The 17,690-nt window shown below is 40.9% G+C and overlaps 3 protein-coding genes and 1 long non-coding RNA gene across 5 annotated transcripts; all 4 read left to right on the top strand.

Moving 5' to 3' along the window:
• The first annotated feature begins 709 nt into the window (after window positions 1-709).
• On the top strand, window positions 710-7,175 carry LOC145706179 (uncharacterized). The gene is made up of 13 exons (XM_081783701.1): window positions 710-931; window positions 972-2,335; window positions 2,646-2,806; window positions 2,855-2,959; window positions 3,005-3,324; window positions 3,467-3,643; window positions 3,687-3,836; window positions 3,938-4,245; window positions 4,291-4,400; window positions 4,602-4,862; window positions 4,906-5,465; window positions 5,514-5,597; window positions 5,950-7,175. The coding sequence occupies exons 1-13, from the start codon at window positions 776-778 to the stop codon at window positions 6,010-6,012; spliced, it is 3,819 nt and encodes a 1,272-aa protein (XP_081639827.1). The 5' UTR covers window positions 710-775; the 3' UTR covers window positions 6,013-7,175.
• A 335-nt stretch (window positions 7,176-7,510) lies between these two features.
• LOC145704090 (calmodulin-regulated spectrin-associated protein 3-like) lies at window positions 7,511-10,931 on the top strand. Of its 2 annotated transcripts, XM_081781524.1 has the most exons (9): window positions 7,511-8,413; window positions 8,454-8,629; window positions 8,678-8,860; window positions 9,139-9,258; window positions 9,300-9,341; window positions 9,430-9,536; window positions 9,883-9,988; window positions 10,031-10,193; window positions 10,238-10,931. In XM_081781524.1, the coding sequence occupies exons 3-9, from the start codon at window positions 8,768-8,770 to the stop codon at window positions 10,402-10,404; spliced, it is 798 nt and encodes a 265-aa protein (XP_081637650.1). In that variant the 5' UTR covers window positions 7,511-8,413; window positions 8,454-8,629; window positions 8,678-8,767; the 3' UTR covers window positions 10,405-10,931. The 2 variants fall into 2 exon arrangements, with proteins under 2 accessions (XP_081637650.1, XP_081637651.1); XM_081781525.1 differs by lacking the exon at window positions 9,300-9,341 and having other exon boundaries at window positions 7,517-8,413.
• Window positions 10,932-11,962: 1,031 nt separating this feature from the next.
• LOC145702393 (uncharacterized) lies at window positions 11,963-12,815 on the top strand. Its single transcript, XR_014134312.1, has 2 exons — window positions 11,963-12,443; window positions 12,485-12,815. It is a non-coding gene; the product is annotated as an uncharacterized LOC145702393 (long non-coding RNA).
• A 1,360-nt stretch (window positions 12,816-14,175) lies between these two features.
• LOC145703464 (pancreatic secretory granule membrane major glycoprotein GP2-like) lies at window positions 14,176-15,610 on the top strand. The gene is made up of 4 exons (XM_081780824.1): window positions 14,176-14,672; window positions 14,718-15,036; window positions 15,171-15,374; window positions 15,419-15,610. The coding sequence occupies exons 1-4, from the start codon at window positions 14,480-14,482 to the stop codon at window positions 15,546-15,548; spliced, it is 846 nt and encodes a 281-aa protein (XP_081636950.1). The 5' UTR covers window positions 14,176-14,479; the 3' UTR covers window positions 15,549-15,610.
• The last annotated feature ends 2,080 nt before the right edge of the window (window positions 15,611-17,690 follow it).

The following is a 17,690-nucleotide window of genomic DNA, read 5'->3' as shown; positions in this document are numbered from 1 at the left end:
GGAATGTGAAATCACGTGTTTGTTTGCAATTTTTCTCGCGAAAATGAAAGACCATAAAACATCCGAATTTTTTCTGAAATTTGGAAGAAAATATCTCTCTAAACAGGGATTTCTCTTACAAACCGCGGCGCATTCGATCCCATGCCTAACTGGAAGCCATAAGACCTCTGAGGAGCTAACTGGCTATTTTGAGCAGCAAAAAACTGCGGAATTTATCCCACGCGACGCTCAGTGGAGTGCGCCCAAACGGCCAATCAAAGTCCACTCCACATTTTTGCCAGTCACTCAAGAAAACCACAAAATTGAAAAATTAGAGAAAATTTGCATATCGTGATTTCGACTTAAATACCATTAATAAAAAAAAATCATGATAGTTCAAGTTACCAATTAGTCGAATTCAAGTCAAGAATTTTCTTTATTACGACATTAAGTTGTTGGCAGCAACAATTAAAAATGAGCTTTTACTTTCAGTAAATTTCTACTCTTTTAAGAGTCTCATACTTGGTCTCCTCACGCGTATTCTTTTTAATGGTCAATTTTGAGTCATATTCTGTAGCTTACAGAATTTAGTGAACGCTTCTTTGGCTTCTGATTTTGGGTCAGTTCTCCAAGGTTGATCACCAGCAAGGTCTGAATGTGAACAGCAGAACCAATTATCCTCATTCCCATTTCAGTGGAATCCAAAATTTGACACCATTTTTCCTGATAATTCACTGTTTTATGATTTCTAGTTTTTAGATCATCAGGTCGTCGTAATCTTTCGATCGTCAATGGGATGGGTGATGTGGCGTCGTCGCTCGTCTCTGCGTCGACTGAAGAACTCTTGCGCCAGGCAGCAGCTCAAGAAGTAAAAGCGCTCACGAATGAATACAGACTTGCTCTGGCCCAAGCCCTCTTTCTCTCCGTACTCGAAGAAAAGGAAGCCACTAAGGTCAGTGTTGAATTCAACGCGTGTCATTAAATCCTTCTAGGAACCAGACATAGCTTGGAAACTAAAACGACGCACCTGGAAGTCTTTTAATCGAGCGCTTCACGAATCGTGGTGTTGGATAAAAGCGCCAACGCTCGGCAAGAAATGGAAGAAACTCTATTGTGTCGCCAGGCCGGACTATTCCTTCGAAGCTTACGAAACGAAGGAGCATTATTCTAGCGCCGCCAAGCCCAAGTACAGTTTGCGCCCGTCCGGCTACTGCATTCTCCACGCTGCGGAGCAATGGCGGCAACTGTGGACCAAGCGGACGGCGTATTTGTTGCAAACAGATACGCCGAAAGAAATTTCCGAGAAAATAAAAGAAAAACCGTCACCAGCAGATTATACGATCTGCTTGTCGCATCCTATCATGGAACCGCTCTTTATCGGCGTAGAAACACCCGCGGAAAAGGAAGTGTGGAACCTCATTCTAGGTGATTTTATCCGGCGAACTTCAGAGTTGAAAGCAGTAGACGATATTCAAAAGCACGCATTGGGTGCAGCAGTAGAACGCACGCGCAAGCTCCATCAGTGGCGCGATCCAGATCTTGTGGCGGCGGGAAATGAAATCGACGTTGTCTATCACGTCGTAGCCGAACGATTACTCGGCGAATTGGGAATTTTAGCGAGGGAGAGTCAAAAACTAAAATTTGAAAAGTTCACGGATAAGCAACGCGCTATAGAAGCTGGATTTGAACTAGTCAAAGCCATCTCCAAGGACGTAGTTATGAATGGCACGGGCGATGCTTCTTATCAAAAATCAAAGTCGGACGTGGAAGTCGAAGTACGTTCCCTCCGCCCTCTTCTGGTCAAGGAACTCAAAAGATTGATCAATCACAAATTGAACAAAGAGCACGAAAAAGGAAACATTTCTGAGGCCTTTGGCGCGATGGGAGTAGCCTTGGGTACTTTGAGTCCTTCGATCGACCTCGGATTCAACGCAGTGCAGTCGCTCTTCCAAGACGCCGTGAAAGAACTGAAGGGGATGATCCAGCGAAAGCCAGTTTATGTAAACCACGTGGATATCTGGTTCCTTCGCTCGATGGACCCGCTCTCGAGAGATCCTCTCAAGCTCCGCCCATTGTTGAAATCACTGGTGCGTCTTCCCCGGCCAGCAGCGGCCTCGGCCTATATTCACTGCCAAGAACTTCTTGACTCGCTTGTTTGGACTTTTGAAAATCTCGTCTCAGAAGGATCAATGAGAAACAACGGCCGACTCGTTCCGGACGAAGTCACGAAGATCGAAGAAAAGGTGCTGGAAAAATTCGAGTTTGATAAGGAAGAACTAAAAAGGATGCTTCTTGCAAAATGGCTTCTCAATGAGGGCCGACAGAGACTACCTCCAGTTGAGCCAGTACCAGCAGGAATGAGTTCAAAAGAAGAAAATAACAGCTAGATTCTATTTCGTGGGAATTAAAATCTCCTTCAACCAAAATTGGCCGACTTCGGTTTTGACCCCTGCGGCCTTTAATTAATCCTATTATTCAATTCATTCTGACAAATTCGCGCCTTTCTCCATCAAAGCCAAGCTTAATCCCTTCGTTTTCGAGATAAATTGGAGCTGAAAATATATTTTGATAACCATGTTTAAATTTTTAAAACCTCCTGGCACGCCAAGGCCGCCAAGGTCAAGTAGACAGTTGGGATTAGAGACTGATCTGGACTCTAGGAAAGGCTTCAAAGAACACGACAGGAGAGATATTTTCATGCGGCCGCAGCTGATTCAAGAACGAGTATTGCTCAATAAGTTGCGGAAATATGCGGATGAATTGGTAACGCCAAAACCGCCGATTGAAGAAGATTCGTCAAAACTCAGCGCGTTTTCCTCTTTGGAAGGTTTCAAAGTCTAATTTGATTAGTAGCTTCTCAAATTATTCTTTTAAGATGACCAAGCAGAAAAACTCAACTACGTCAAGTCTGAGCCTCCATCTCCGATTCCAGAGGTCAAGCGTAACGATTCCATTTCGTTTTTAAAAGAGGTCGTCGAAGGTTAGACGAATCACGTTCCTTCTTCTCGAATTTGCAACTTTTCAGGAACGAAAGGCCTCACAATTGATTTTGAATCGAGTAACTTCACGAGTTCATTCGCCAAGCCAGCAGCTGAAAAGTCCTCCATACTCGAGCCTAAGCCACAGTCAGAAGTGACTGTCACGAGATCGCACACTGTCACTGAAAGCGCTTGGAAAAGCCCCATTCATAGGCCAAAGCCGCGTGAGCCAGTTGTGAGCCCGACGCTGACGACAAACTTAGAAGCGCTAAACAACTTCAATCAAAATAATCAGTCGACAATAAGCATTTCATCGAGTGAAAAATCCTCCGTGCCTTCGAACACCCTCAATCCAGCGCAACTACAGGTGATTACTGGAATAACCGTTAGGCGATACATCTCTTAAAATCTAGATTTGCTTCCATACTATGTTAGTATGTTGTTTGTAACTTTTTTTATCGAATATATTTTGTCGAAAATATATATTTTTGAATGAAATCTTTTCATAGCAAATCCGTGCCTTGACGGGCATCAAGCCAAAAGAGATCAAACCTAAGAAAAAATCCACTTCCAGCTCATCAGCAATCAAATCATCCTCTGCCAGTAAAGTGCTTGAAAACGGCACGCAAAAGCCTATTTCGAAAAGAGTCGATGTTAATTATCGCGATGTTGATAATCGTCTCAAGGTAGACCTCAGTCTTTCATTCTTTTATCTCATGCCGATTTTAGCCTATCGATCCCGCAGACCCAGAACTTCCACCAGGAACAACGCAAATATCAAACGAAATCGCTGACAAACTTTTAAGCAAGCCAGAAGGAACTACCGAAGGGAAAAAGCCAGTCGTCATCACAGCCAAAGTCACGAGTCCTCATGTTCAGGTAACTCAGCCGAATCAAGAACCAAACAAGAACCTCTGAAAGCAAATTAATTATTTAAAAGACGCGTTGAAACTCCCCAACTGAAATTTTGAATAATTCAGGCGCTGAATGAGCGCTACGCCACGCAAGAAGCTGAGCTCCAGAAAGCCGATCGGGAGCGCGAGAAAAAAGACTTGTTAGAAAAAGGCAACTCTTCGGCGCACTCTGACTCGTCGATGAAATCAGCCTCCTTTGGTGGGGGACTGTTGAGCGGCATCAAAAGCCGCGGAGCAAAGAGGCAGCCAAGTCCGAAGCCGAGAACAGAAGAATGGGTCCAGCAACATATGAATCAGCAGCCTGAAGCGCCAGATGAACAATCTGACGAGCAAAAACTCAACGATGATTATGAAAAGCGAAAACATCTATATGAGTAAGCAATAATTCATTCCTTGCGTTTTCTATTTATTGCATGTAGAAATCTGCCAAGGTCAAGTCCAACTCCGCAAGGTCTTTCGTCTTCTCAACCTCATCTCAATTTACTCGCTGGACGTGACAATGATTTACGATCGAAAAGCGCCGCTCAAGGTAAATAACGATGTTTTCAAAACGAGTTTTTCCGAAGATGTTTAAAATTAATCTGATTTACAATATTCAATATTCAAAACACGCGGTTTATATTCCTAAGTACCCCTCTGCCGTAACAAATTTGATTTGTTATGGCAATATACTAGCTTAGATGTGGTAATGCTTCCAAAATTCTAAAAATATAAAGCTCGCTATTTTTAGCGACAATCATTAGCGACATGAAGCTTGGCTCCGAACCTGACATCCAACATCAATCTGTAGAATCGATTCCGACCAAAACTGCTACGAGAAAGAAGAGAGTCAAGGACGCCCGTGCCAGAGCCATTCCAGATGACAGTAGCGACGATAATTTACCACGTGAAGCAGCGGAAATGACGGTAAAATCGAAATCGGCGATTCTGAACGAGTCGGCTATTGCGGGAACTATCAAGAGGAAGAAAAAGAAGAAAAAACCTGCCAAAGGTAAAAACATCCCATTATCTTTTATCTAATATTTGTTTTCTAGTTGAGGAAGCATCAGTCGATAACAACAACAACAAAATACCAAGAGTGGAGCCAGAAAAGATCTCCAAACCGCCGAAGTCCGAGCCAGAGAAGTCAAAGGAAATAGTCCCGAAAACTGCAAAAACAGCTGTCCCAGAATCCAAAAAGAAAACAGAAGAAAAGAAAAAGTCCTCCACTTCCTCCTCGTCCGCTAAACCGCGAAAATCAACCACGAAAAGCGAGGGGAAAACAACACCTGATCCTCCCAAAGCCGCCCAGAGTGACACGAAAATTAAGGGTTACCGAGATTTCAATGAGCTCCAGCGAGAGATGCGAGAGCGTCAAAAAGAGCTCAAGAAGAAACTCAAGCAACAGAAAAAGGCAGAGAAAGAGACTCTCAAAAAGAAAGCTGACGATGGCGGAGACGCTAGAATTTCCGACAACTCTGAGGACTCTGACTTGCCGGAAAAGTATATCGAGGAAAATGTGACCGAGAGGCAGTTTGTCGATCAAAATGGAAAGGTGCAAAAGGAAATTGTCAAAACTGAAGTGCTAAAGACCCGCTCGAGGAGTAGATCCAAAGTAAGCCCTTCTAGCTCTCTAGAATCATTTTCATCATATTCAATTCAGTCCCGTTCGAAGATCTCTGCGGACGGCATTACCCACACTGAACATATCGACCTGTCTACTGGCCACCAAGACTCCGTTATCAAGGCTGGTTATATAGTGAACTCAACCCCTAAACACATTTATAAAACAACAGTCATTGTTCATATGCCAAACTACAAATTCTAACTCTACAGTAGCTAACTAGTTATTAGTCCAGCGGCCTTAATCAGCACGTATTCATGAGTGTGGCCTTAGGCGGCGCTTGGCTTTTGAGATATGCGGAAGCTTCTAATATGGGCTAGCTGATTCCGGGCGTCAAGTCGGAGGCCGACTATACTTTCTAGAGAAATTTAGAACAATTACTAAAACACCTCAAGAACATTTGTGAACGGATAACAAATGTAGATAAGCAAAAAACTAACTGCTACTGACATGCATGTATATAACAACTGAAAAGCGAACCTTGAAAGAGAAGATTCGTGAGAAGGAGAAAAAAGCCCGCGAAAAATCCAGCTTCTAACGTCCTTACCTTCCTAGTTAACTAATTAATTATTATTATATTTAACAAAAAAACTTCCAACCACTTTACCTAACACAGAGCAAGCTCTCATTTCTCGAGTTCTTGCTCGAGTACCACCATGATAGCCTAACGTAGCCTATTTCATCAATTACTGAAAATTACAGAAAATCCGTTGCTTTCTTCCAAGTTCAATTTATTTTATGATTGATCTTATCCCTTTTTTAACTAACTTACCCATCCAATTTCTTGTTGAATAGGAAATTTATCTCCTTACCTCTAAATTTCGTATTCAACAATATTTTTGGGCATTCATTTTTGTTGACAAAAATGGATATACAGTAACCCCGCTTACTCCCAAAAACCGTTCGTACTCCACTCGGATGCCACTTATTTTTACCTCACTTTTAATCCGAGTGTTTCTTTTTTTTTCCTCGTAATTCATCAGCAGCATGCTAAAACACGGTGAAGTCACGGATTTCTCATCCCATTTTTTCTATTTATGTAAACTAGGGTCGGAAATTTCCGGGCCATGATCACGGTAGGTGCCGATATTTTTTTGGGTGAACCAATGGGATGTACTCTTCCAGAAAATACACATGGCCCTCCCTTAACCCAACATCGACAAGCAAAATTTAACCTGTTTTTGAAAATAGCTTTTTTCATTAAAATTATCTATTAAGATTATTTTTAAAAGTATTTTATGCGTGTAAAATCAAATAAATAAAATCAAAAATAATAATTAACCTATTTTCGACAGGGGAAAATTAACGGATTTTCGAAAAAAAAATTTTTTCTTTAAAAAAATGATATATTTATAATAAAAAATGCATTATTATCCATAACAAATCAATATAAGAAATAAACGCCCTTTCACAGGCAAAAATATCAGTAATATTTATTCTAATTTCAATAAAATTGACCCCGCGAGTTCATGGGAATATAAATCAAAGAATTGAAAGAAACTCTCGAAAAAATAAATCCTGAAATCAGAACCATAATAAAGCTAAAAGCTAGCATAAATTAAATTTTTATAATGATGGATGTGGGTGGGGCTGGGGACAAAACTGAGATTGATCAACTCAGAAATCCAAGCCTTTGTCAAGCCCCTTAAATTCAAAAATCAAGGAACGGGGCTGAGACGGCCCGAAGGGCCGTCAAGCCCCTTAAATTCAAAAATCAAGGAACGGGGCTGAGACGGCCCGAAGGGCCGTCAAGCCCCTTAAATTCAAAAATCAAGGAACGGGGCTGAGACGGCCCGAAGGGCCGTCAAGCCCCTAAATTCAAAAATCAAGGAACGGGGCTGAGACGGCCCGAAGGGCCGTCAAGCCCCTTAAATTCAAAAATCAAGGAACGGGGCTGAGACGGCCCGAAGGGCCGTCAAGCCCTAAATTCAAAAATCAAGGAACGGGGCTGAGACGGCCCGAAGGGCCGTCAAGCCCTTAAATTCAAAAATCAAGGAACGGGGCTGAGACGGCCCGAAGGGCCGTCAAGCCCCTTAAATTCAAAAATCAAGGAACGGGGCTGAGACGGCCCGCATAAATTATAAGTTTTAACAATAAAAACATGATTTTCGCGAATTATAACAATTTTTCCAAAAATAGGTTTAATTTTTACCGCCGATTATGGGTTAAAAATATATTTTTGAAAAAAATTTCTGATTTTTTACGCTTAAAAAAGGGGAATTAATAGTAAAAATACATAAATTTTGTGTAAAAAGGCCATTTTCAAAAACAGGTTAAATTTTGCTTGTCGATGTTGGGTTAAGCGAGGGCCATGTGCATTTTCTGGAAGAGTACCTCCCATAGGTTCACCCAAAAAAATATCGGCGCCTACCGTGATCATGGCCCTGAAATTTCCGACCCTAATGTAAACTAAATCAATATGCATAATTTCTTACCGCAAAGAACTCTGTCTACTATCTCCGCTTTTGTGCTATCTTCTGTCGCAAAATTTCTGTATCAAGTGCAATTTATCATTTTCTTTCCTAACGTACTTCTGTAGCAAAGCAAATCTGACCCAACATTTCATTCAAAATCATCAATAAATTCTTATAATTCAGATGGATCTCGATTGGTTCGTAAAAGAAGTGACCGAGTTATCCGAAAGACTTCAAATCGCCGTCGATAAATTGCCACAAAAAGACGAAAAGTCGAAAGACAGAAAGTTCGTCCCAGTCTTACATCGAGGCCAAGAAGAGAAACCTGCGCTAGAATCAGAAACTTACTCGCTTGAAGAGCATCAAAGCATCCTTTATAAATCCCTGAATGGAAGTGCTGAAGTAACTCCTGATAAAGAAAGTTTGAAAAGTACAAGGGCGAAATGGACACAATCAAGTTCGCCGGTTATCATCGCCAAGGATACGCAAGATGTCAAACAACCTAATACAGCTTTTGAAATTCCAGTAAGCAGCAGTAGTTTTAAAGGGACTCATCCATTCGTAGATAACACCACCAGCAAAAACGAAGCCAAAGCCAAATCTGCGCGCGACTTCTGCTCGTCAAAAACGCGACCGCATACGATCCATGTTGACGGAACAGGAGATTCGACTAATCTTTCGAGCATAACAAACAGAAGTCCAAGTTCCGATGGAATCGAGCAAGACGAAAACAGGCCTCCGGTAGTTCCTCCTCGATAAACAATAACGGTCTTATCCTTCTTTCTTTAGGATCAGCTAAAAGGCGCAGCTTTTGAAATACCCCTTTCGCCGACTAAAGACAAGAAGACACTATCGTCGAAGCAACGAGATACCTTTGCGATGAAGCAGCTTGAGCGAGAGCAAGAAATCCGCAAGAAGCGATTTCAGCGAGAAGAACAGAAACGACTTGAAGTGCGAAGACGAGCCGCAGAGGTTAGTAAAATGAAAATCGAAGCGATCCGCAAAAAGTCGGAAGAAAAAAGCGCCAAAACAGCTGTTACTAAAACTCCACCAAAAAAGGCGAGAGCTTCATCGGTAACCAGAAGGTCGCCGGTTCAGGCGAAAATTATTAAATATCCAACTACCTGTAGTAAGAGGTCTCTCAAAAAGGTTAATATTATTACGCGGAGACTTGTATGCGGTGATAAGTGTATTCTAATACTGAAATCTTTGGTGAAACGCGCTAGAGTTTGTTCTAAAACATCGTTCAGGATGAGCTGAAAAACGAATCCAAGCAGCATGAAAGCGAGCGAAGAAAAATTATTCTTGAAAATCACAAGGCGAAAAAAGGAATTCCAAGTCCTACATCAAAATCTCCATCGATCAATAAAGTAAGTTTGGGGAAAGTGATTTTCTTAATTGGTATTTTTAGAGCTTTACCAAGAAAGATTTTGAATCAGAAATATTGAGAAAGGTTGTCACTTATCCCCCATTAACGTCTTTGCTCATTTATCAGCTCGATTTTGCGCAGTCGATTGTATTGAAAATAACGTCCTTTCTAGCGTTACGGTAGCGCCGTAAACTTGAGCGAATCGCCATCGAGAATGTCTCGAAGCAAAAGCACAACGCTTTATGATGGTCGATCTACGACAAACTGGGATACGATGAGGTAGAATTAACTTCTTATCTTTTACTCCTAGTTCTGTACTCTTAGTTCTTGTAGCGGCTGGAGTAGCCTTCACTCCCAGGCCTTATCATCAGATAATATGTACGTGTTAAGTGTATCTTGTCGTACTAACGTGCTTATCATCGTAGTAAAATTGGCGACCCTTATAAAGATAACCCATAAAACACACGTTGTGCAAGCCTAACAGTCGAAAACCCTGGAATATCTTATGAAATTCAACATTTTTTCATAAAACAAACGATTAACCGCATGTTTATCTGTCGAAACTAAAACTTACTAATCGAACCAAAAACGCAATCGACTTCGGTAGATAATCATTTAATTCTAGCTGCGTCTCGCAGATTACTACCACACGAGTTTTCAAGGAGCCAACAACCAAATCAAACAAACAACTGATGGAAATGGCGCTCAAGTTTCACGCGCTTCCTGGACCGGTAGGGCTTAATTATATCTCGATTAGCTCAACATAAATCCAGGTGAATAAAAACGAGCGCCTGAAAGCACTGGACTCAATGAATAACTCTGGCGCAAATCACTACATGGCGCTTTACAAAGAAAAAGCCTACCGCGGTCTTTACGAAGTCCACCAAGTCGACGAGCTTATGAGGATATCGAAAATTCATGGCACAGGTCCCAAAGGTTCGTTTCAACAAAATGAGTAGAAAATAATGAGTTTGCTTTAGAAGTGACAGAAACGATGATCTCCGAGCTTCTAAAATTCAACAGCGGTGCGAAAAATTTCCAACTCGTGGATGGCAAGACGTTGAGCCCGGCAATTGACGGTTTTCGTCTCAATCCGAATTGCTGGCTTAGCAAACGACCACGTACGGTGCCTTCTAAGCTTCACTAGAGCTTTTGTTCCTCTTATCAGACGATATCGAAATAATAAGCTTCACCGTTCCGGTTTAATTTTTACTCACTTTTTACAGATACACGAAAAGTAACCGTACATTTTGAATTACCTTTTGTACCTACCATATTTAGCTTCTTGTTTTTTCACACATTCCATCTTAAAAAATGAAACGATAAAGTACGAAATCGATACATTTGAAAACTTACAGTTTCAATTTTTTTCTATCGAAACAACTCACAAAGTTATGTTCACGATCCCCTGACGAAGGCTTCACTAAGTTCACTCACCACCAAAAACGTTCGCTAAAACCAATACTAAATCATTACAACTTGAGAACTGGTGTTAAACCCTGGAGCCTCTTCACAGTTGCTTCATTACTCTTCTCAGTTTTAGTTTCACTGCCGAGTGTGTTTTTTATTTTCCCTTTTTTACGTTTTAGCTTCACATATTTTTATTCTACAAGTCGGCGTGGTTTTTATTTTTATTTCTGTACATGTTATAAACAATAAACAAAGTCAACTAAGTACGGCGTTTTTGATTGTCAAATGATGATCAAATGAAAGCACAACAAGTCGTATAGCAATACGATTAGCAGGTCTCATACCATGAGATTTATTCTAAAGGGAGATCGGGTAGTTATGACAGGAGATATATTCTGGATACGCAAGGCAGTCACTAGAATTCAGCAAAGTTTGACACTTTTTGGCTGCGAGATTTGTCGATGGTTCACAATTTTTCGCATCGTCTGGTTTCTTATCAGGTGTTTCATATTTTTCAACACCTGTTTAGGAAACGCAAATGATTAAAAACAATTGCAGAGGTAGAGTTACTATTCAAATGTCTGAAAGACAGTCGATGAAACATGGTGTTGTGCAAACGGGGAAGGAATATTTTATCTCCTCCGTGCACGTTTATCCGGCTGGAGTTCCAGGGCACTTTTCTGGATTGACAACTTCACTTGACTTTACGCGTTTTTATCTTTTGCGCATTTCTATCTCCGGATTTAGTGATCTCTCTACCACGGACTGAGGATTTTACCGTACTGACTACTTCGTGTCCCAGGAACTGCTCCGAAGCTGCTGCTTCGAGAACAGTGGCATCAACAATTTGGTCTAGAGATCTTTTGGTGCAACAGCCAGCGACTGACAGACTCTGATAACATCCATCTAGAGACTTTTTTAATGCAAAAATTGGCTGTCAACGAATCACCTTCCAGTAAAGATTTTCCTGCACACGTGGACCGACTGCTCACCAGCTTCATTCGTTCAATTGCCCGAATCGAGGCAACACCCTTTCTAATTTTTCAGACATAAGTACCCAAAGCGAGAGAAGAGACTTTCCCCCAGAATAGATCTTTGCTGCACCCTTCATACATTTATCCTCAACAGTAAGCCTTTTTGTTTCAGATTGCTTCCAGTAACACCGTCAATCGGCTGGAGCCTTCCCCGTGGCGTCGATCTCGGACAACTCTTCTCGGACTTGATATCTTTAGGAAAGGCACACGACAGTTTTTATGTAACATATTTCCTCATAAACACTTTTTGCGCCTTTTTAGCACCTTTTATAGGAAGATTTCAATGCTCCTAGGCCTTCCATCGACACGAGTCCGCTGGTTCTCCAGTGGTCGATGAGAAGTTTGATTCTTACATCGTTATATTGAACAAAGAAATACATGTATTTATTGCTATTTATCTTAGTAAGGTGATGTTGAATTTATTTCTTAGGAATAGTCAACAAAATCAGACTATTATAAAATGTGAGGCAGAAAATATTTTTAGCTGTTTACCTTTATCTTGTTGTGAAAATTCATGTGAGTGCCCGCAGTTTTTGTCATTCAATTTTGAGTATAAAGACTTGTAGATAGAAGAAACATCTTTTACATTTCAACGTTTAAGAATGATTCCGACGTGTACGTAAATCTTTCGGATGCCTGATCGTCGATGAAGATGGGGACCTTCGAGATCGTAAAATGCTTATTGCGAACTTGGTTTATCCTATCCCCTTGCTAACAGTGCCTGTACGATTAATGTGAAACGGTAAAATTTATTCTTCTTTTAATTGCTAACTGTTCTTCTAGGTCGAGGCGGATGAAGGGACAATTCTCTTACAAGGCCTCCCATCAAAAGATTAAACACAAATGGATGAAGTACGGTTTCTTGTTACTGCGTGCTTTAGGGACCCCTTCCCCGTATTTCATCCATCGAGTCCGAAGATCGACTCCCAAAACGCTATGATTGTTGATTATTTGTCTAGATAGCCTTTGCAAAGTAGGGAATCCTGTCTGTGTTAGGTACCATCTCCTTTTTTTAATCTTACCCGCAAGATAACTGTGTTTTTTCCGTGAAAATGTGATAATTAAAATATGATATTTGTGAAAAATAGTGAATAAAATGCAATAGTCGATTGGACATTCTAACGATTTCGATTCTGAGATATCAGTTTTGTAATCAGCGTTTATTATCTTCTTGCAGGTTATAAATGCTCATAAGTCGATGTCAAAATCGTGCGAACTGGCAAAGCGCTTGAATACATCGGCAGGGATCCTTGTGAGTTTCATGGGCTCCAATCGAGATTTGTTAGAAATGTACGTCTAAATCGTGGCTATGAACGCCGTCAACGTGTCTCTTGAATCAGAACAATCTGTGACGAGAAATATACAGTTGATCTTGAATATCAAAGCCCCATCCTTGAGAGCGTCGTGTCTTTGAATTACTTCCCAGTGAGTCAAGTTGATCATCTCCATCCAAGGCCAAATAAGGACGTCATCTGAAAATATTCTGCATCTAAAAAAATGCATACTTTGCTTACCAAATTCTAGCGTCTTGCACTTAGATAACACTCCGAAACTTTCCAGCGCCGCGAAATTTTTAAGAGCCTCTTCGAACGTGCCGATAACAGATAGATCTTGATAAAGAAAGCGTAAGTGTTTTTAAATAAATATTTGAGCATGCCTTTGTAATAGCAGATCTTGTACCAGAGGGAGACAATTTGTTCCATAAATCCGTTGAATTCTCCCTGACTCAGTATTTTCGACAATTCAAATTTGTTATCTTTCGCCAGAAGGTTGATGATATCTACCGAGTCTGGAGTAAAGGAGCCATTGTTTTCGTAGACGGGTACTTTAGCGAGAGGACTCACTTCGCGAAACCATTTTGGCTTAGAGTTCAGATCGATGTTGACCGTTTCGTGGTCGATTTTCAAATGAGCGAGGAAAATCTTTCATAAAAACTCAGAGAGAAGTACTAACTTACTTTCACACGCTTAGCATAAGGGCAAAATCGGTTTGAAAACAGTCTTGGTATTTCAACAGCAGGCTCAGGCTTTGGAGAATCTTCTTTCAAGCACTAAAATTGTAATTTTCAACTTGAAATAGCGTTTATAAAGACTTTTGTGTTGCCCATAAAATCGTTCATTCTCGCTCTCTGTTCTCGATCTACTCAGTTTCAATCTGAGTTTTCTTTGAGAGCATCTGAAGTGCACCCAAGCTTCACCACCAAGTTCGCTAATCACGCGACTTTAATTATAGCTAATAATCAATCAGGCTCATCCATAATTATTCCAACTTTCTTCTTTCTCAAGGGCGAACGATCTGCCTTATCTAAATCAGCAAATTACAGTTCAAACTCGTCTACCTTATGCGATGAAAAAGGATACCTTTGGCGGTTTTTAGACTAGCGAGCCCTCATGGCGACTGAAGTAGGTGGCGCGACATGCATGTTCTAAATGAAAAAAGCGCTCAATATAAAAAGGGTTCTGGAAGACTGCGCATCTGCTTATTTGATTTTCTAGCATTATATTTGAATTTTCCTTATTTGAAATCATCAAAAACTTTCAAGACTTACTCGAAAAGACAAAAAACTAAAAGAGAAAAAAGAGAAGAAAAAAGAAAATGAGCTCTGTGGCTTGCGATACGCAAGGAATAACCCAGGAAAGATTCACATTCATTAATTTTTATGTATAAAAATGTGTTTGAAAAACAAATTTTGAGTCTTGTCTTTAGCCAGTTACGACCACATGCAGTCCTTCTCTCTTTGGGGTAAGTATTCATAAATGCGTTTTTGAGGAGCTGCGAATGGACCCCACGACGGCCTTTCTTTCCGGCCCTGGTAGCATAGTCGACACTCCCTCATCAACTGCAAGTAATAACTGCACGGGAGAGATGGTGGATGATCTGTGGAATTTTCAAGTTGGAGGGGATGTCCGAGACTGCGACACAGCGATTGACATTAATGATACAACGATTCTATTTTCAAACAGCGTTTCTGGTACAATTGTTTGAATTGTCCAGCAAAAATAAAATAATAATTCAGGAACTGCTGGAATTTCGACGGCCAAAATCACCCGAGAACGCTCTCTCCAAATTGACTTTTCTTGTGACTTCGAAAAACTCATTCGAGTTTCGACCGCCAACCCCGCTCGCACATCCCTTTACGAAATCAACGTCGACCTTGGTGGCGAGCTGGCTGAGTTTGACATCGGAATGGCACTTTACAAAGACAGCTCTTTCACCGAGTTTGTGCCCTCTGATGCTGTCCTGTACGTCCCCAACCCACTCTTTGTCGGAGTAACGATGCTCGAAGCTCATCAGAATCTGGTCATTCAACTGGAACATTGCTGGGCGACTCCCACGTAAGTTTATCAATGATTATCATCAGGCTGCCGAGGTGATTTTCTGAGGCGAAAAATCTCTATTTTTAGTTTTGTTAATCATCCAAAGATAAAATAATATTGAACGGGATTACTATAAATATCTACTATTTTAGTGACGATCCAGACTCAGAGCCAAGCTACCATTTCATCAACGACTACTGCGGAGATGAGATAGAAATGAGCACCTACCACACACTCACAATGTTTCAAAATGGTCAGAGCAACTTTGCAGCCTTTAGCTTGGCCTCTTTCACATTTGCAATTGATCAAACATCAGATGTATTCTTCCATTGTGATGTTCGCGTTTGCGACAGCAGGTAGGATCAAAAGACTTATGGCATTTATTACTTCGGACTTGTAGCACTGGTACGTGTGAGCCTGACTGTAGTGAAAACAGCCGTCGAAGAAGAAGCACGGGATCTTCTACCGAGGGTATTTCGCAACTCACAATCGGCCCTGTATCATTTAATAACAACCCTTACAGTTGGTGATTCTATCCTGCAAATTCTTTGTATAAAATTTTCTCTGCTTTCTGTGTTTCTAATAAAACTTCTAAGAATGAAAAATTACGGCCAGACAGCAATTCAGTCCTTCATCTTGCACGTAATTTAGTTCGTCCTGAAATGCATCAATCAGTGTCCACTTGAAATTATGAACATTCAACCCCTAACCAAATGTGACGTAAACTCTCTCAAGTCTCCGCTAAGTTTCCTTGGGTAAGGTTTCACCGAAGAGGCAATTAATTGAATTTCCTTGACACTAACCGTAGACGCTCATTTCAGACGACATTTGATATTCCGAACTTGAAAATAAGATCCTCCTTTTCCATATTTTTATATAGAAAAAACTCCGTTTCAATATGAATTTTATTAGGAAATTGTGTTAGTAAATAGATATTTAAATAGTTTCTCGCATGGAACTTCCATAGGAAGACATAGAAGAATATTAAGTTATCTCTTCGAAATAAAAAAAGATTGATTAGTGTAAAAGGGCGAATATTCAGAAATAGCAAAGAAGAAAATATATTAGGATAGTGTATTAGAGTGTAGGCTAAAAGCAAAAAATGAAGGCCGAGAAATGTAGTTTTTCAACTTTTGCGTGCAGAAAGAAAATATATAATCTGAGTTTCATAACGAGTTTTGATTCTTTTTTGAAGTTGGTGAGGTTCTTATTGGCTTGGGTACGGTTTAATTGGGATTAGGCTTCACCTTTTAGTATTCAGATTGGAAGTCATTTTTCTTCGCTTTTGATGGACAGTCCTCAGGAGGTCCTCCCAGTTTTTGATGCCGTGTTTTGAAGTGACGCTTCAGTGTATCTAAGCGATTTGTTCGGTAATCGCATCTTTTGCAGGAGTACTTTTTCTCGTCTGTGTGGATCAGAATGTGCGACTTCAGATGGTCTTTGCGCTTGAACTCATGGTTGCAAGTTGGGCACACATAAGGGCGTTCATTCGTATGTGTCCTGGATCAAAATTGAAGAACGCTTTGATTCGATTAAATTTACCTTTTATGTCTCAGAAGTTCAGCCGGACGAACAAACGACCTCTCGCAACCTGGATAGGCGCATTTGTGTTTTTTATTCTCTGACGGTGTCTTGTCTGTGATCATCTCTGATGAGCCACTCGGCCGGTTTATACTTTGAGAAATTCTTCTTTGTGGCTCTTTACCGATTGAGGACTTTCCGTCAAGTTTGAGCAGGACGTAGTCATTTTGTTCGTCCTCTTTCTCCAGCGGAGGGGGTAGCGGTTTCTGTGGGTTGACCGAAAAGTCTGTTGTGATGTCATGAAAGGTCAGCTGGGGCACCACGTCACATCTTGAGCCCTCGCCTTGTGGTGGTGGAGGAGGCTGGGGAACCTAAAACGTCATGAGCATTGTTAAACAGAACTAGTTGATGGCAAAACAGCTCAAATGTCTTAGACGAACGAAGTATTTGGAGCGCTTGCAAAAACGATATTTTAGCTGCTTACCGTTGGCTGGTATTCTTCAATTTTGACTGTTTCTAACTTCATTGGCACCGTGACGGGAAGGTTGATACTGCTTGAAGTCGATTGGGGATTGCTCGTGTTGGAAAGAATTGAAGATTTTCTGTCAGATTCTAGCTGGAGAACAGTCTCAATAATGTCCGATTCAGAGTCATCTGGAGGCCCAAGGGCAGCACGAACCAAAGTTATGCTTTCATCTTCGCGGGCCAACTCCATTTTGATATCTAAAACTTCACTTAGACTTTTGAAATTCATAAAATAATAAGAATAAGGGTCCGAAAAATGTATATTTTTTGACAAACCTTCGCAATAAAACATCGCAATTTTCATGAAATTCTCTACGAAACAGTTTCGAAAAATCTCGGTGCAGAAAATTTCTCAAAAGCTCCTGTTTCTTTCATGGCCAGTGAAATCTGGCACTTTAATTGACCGGTGGGTGCCAGTGTTCAATTATAGAGTTTATGCATGGTTGGTCTTGGTAAAATAAACTTGGCCCCGGGACCTCCCTTTGGATGATCCCTTTGCTTTATTTTTTGTTTTTGTATTTACCGTCATATGGGTATGATCCCGGTAGAGACTCCATCATATCCTGGAGTGTGAAAAGGATCATAAACTGCGGATTTTTTCTTGTTTAACTGCTCTTTCCTCGTTG

Source organism: Oikopleura dioica, chromosome PAR (genome assembly GCF_907165135.1).
Source record: "Oikopleura dioica chromosome PAR, OKI2018_I68_1.0, whole genome shotgun sequence".
Classification (NCBI taxonomy): Eukaryota; Metazoa; Chordata; class Appendicularia; order Copelata; family Oikopleuridae; genus Oikopleura; species Oikopleura dioica.
Note: the sequence above shows the minus strand (reverse complement) of the source record. Positions and strands in the feature narration are given on the sequence as shown.

Bases quoted from the DNA above. Each gene is read 5' to 3' on its own strand.
- LOC145703464 (XM_081780824.1), top strand. From the start codon at position 14,480: ATGGACCCCACGACGGCCTTTCTTTCCGGCCCTGGTAGCATAGTCGAC. The intron at 14,673-14,717 runs GTACAATTGTTT...ATAATAATTCAG, and splicing joins ATTTTCAAACAGCGTTTCTG to GAACTGCTGGAATTTCGACG. The intron at 15,375-15,418 runs GTAGGATCAAAA...TCGGACTTGTAG, and splicing joins GTTCGCGTTTGCGACAGCAG to CACTGGTACGTGTGAGCCTG.
- LOC145706179 (XM_081783701.1), top strand. From the start codon at position 776: ATGGGTGATGTGGCGTCGTCGCTCGTCTCTGCGTCGACTGAAGAACTC. The intron at 3,644-3,686 runs GTAGACCTCAGT...TGCCGATTTTAG, and splicing joins ATGTTGATAATCGTCTCAAG to CCTATCGATCCCGCAGACCC. The intron at 5,598-5,949 runs GCTGGTTATATA...ACAACTGAAAAG, and splicing joins ACCAAGACTCCGTTATCAAG to CGAACCTTGAAAGAGAAGAT.
- LOC145704090 (XM_081781524.1), top strand. From the start codon at position 8,768: ATGAAGCAGCTTGAGCGAGAGCAAGAAATCCGCAAGAAGCGATTTCAG. The intron at 8,861-9,138 runs GTTAGTAAAATG...AACATCGTTCAG, and splicing joins TGCGAAGACGAGCCGCAGAG to GATGAGCTGAAAAACGAATC. The intron at 9,342-9,429 runs GTTGTCACTTAT...CGTCCTTTCTAG, and splicing joins AATCAGAAATATTGAGAAAG to CGTTACGGTAGCGCCGTAAA.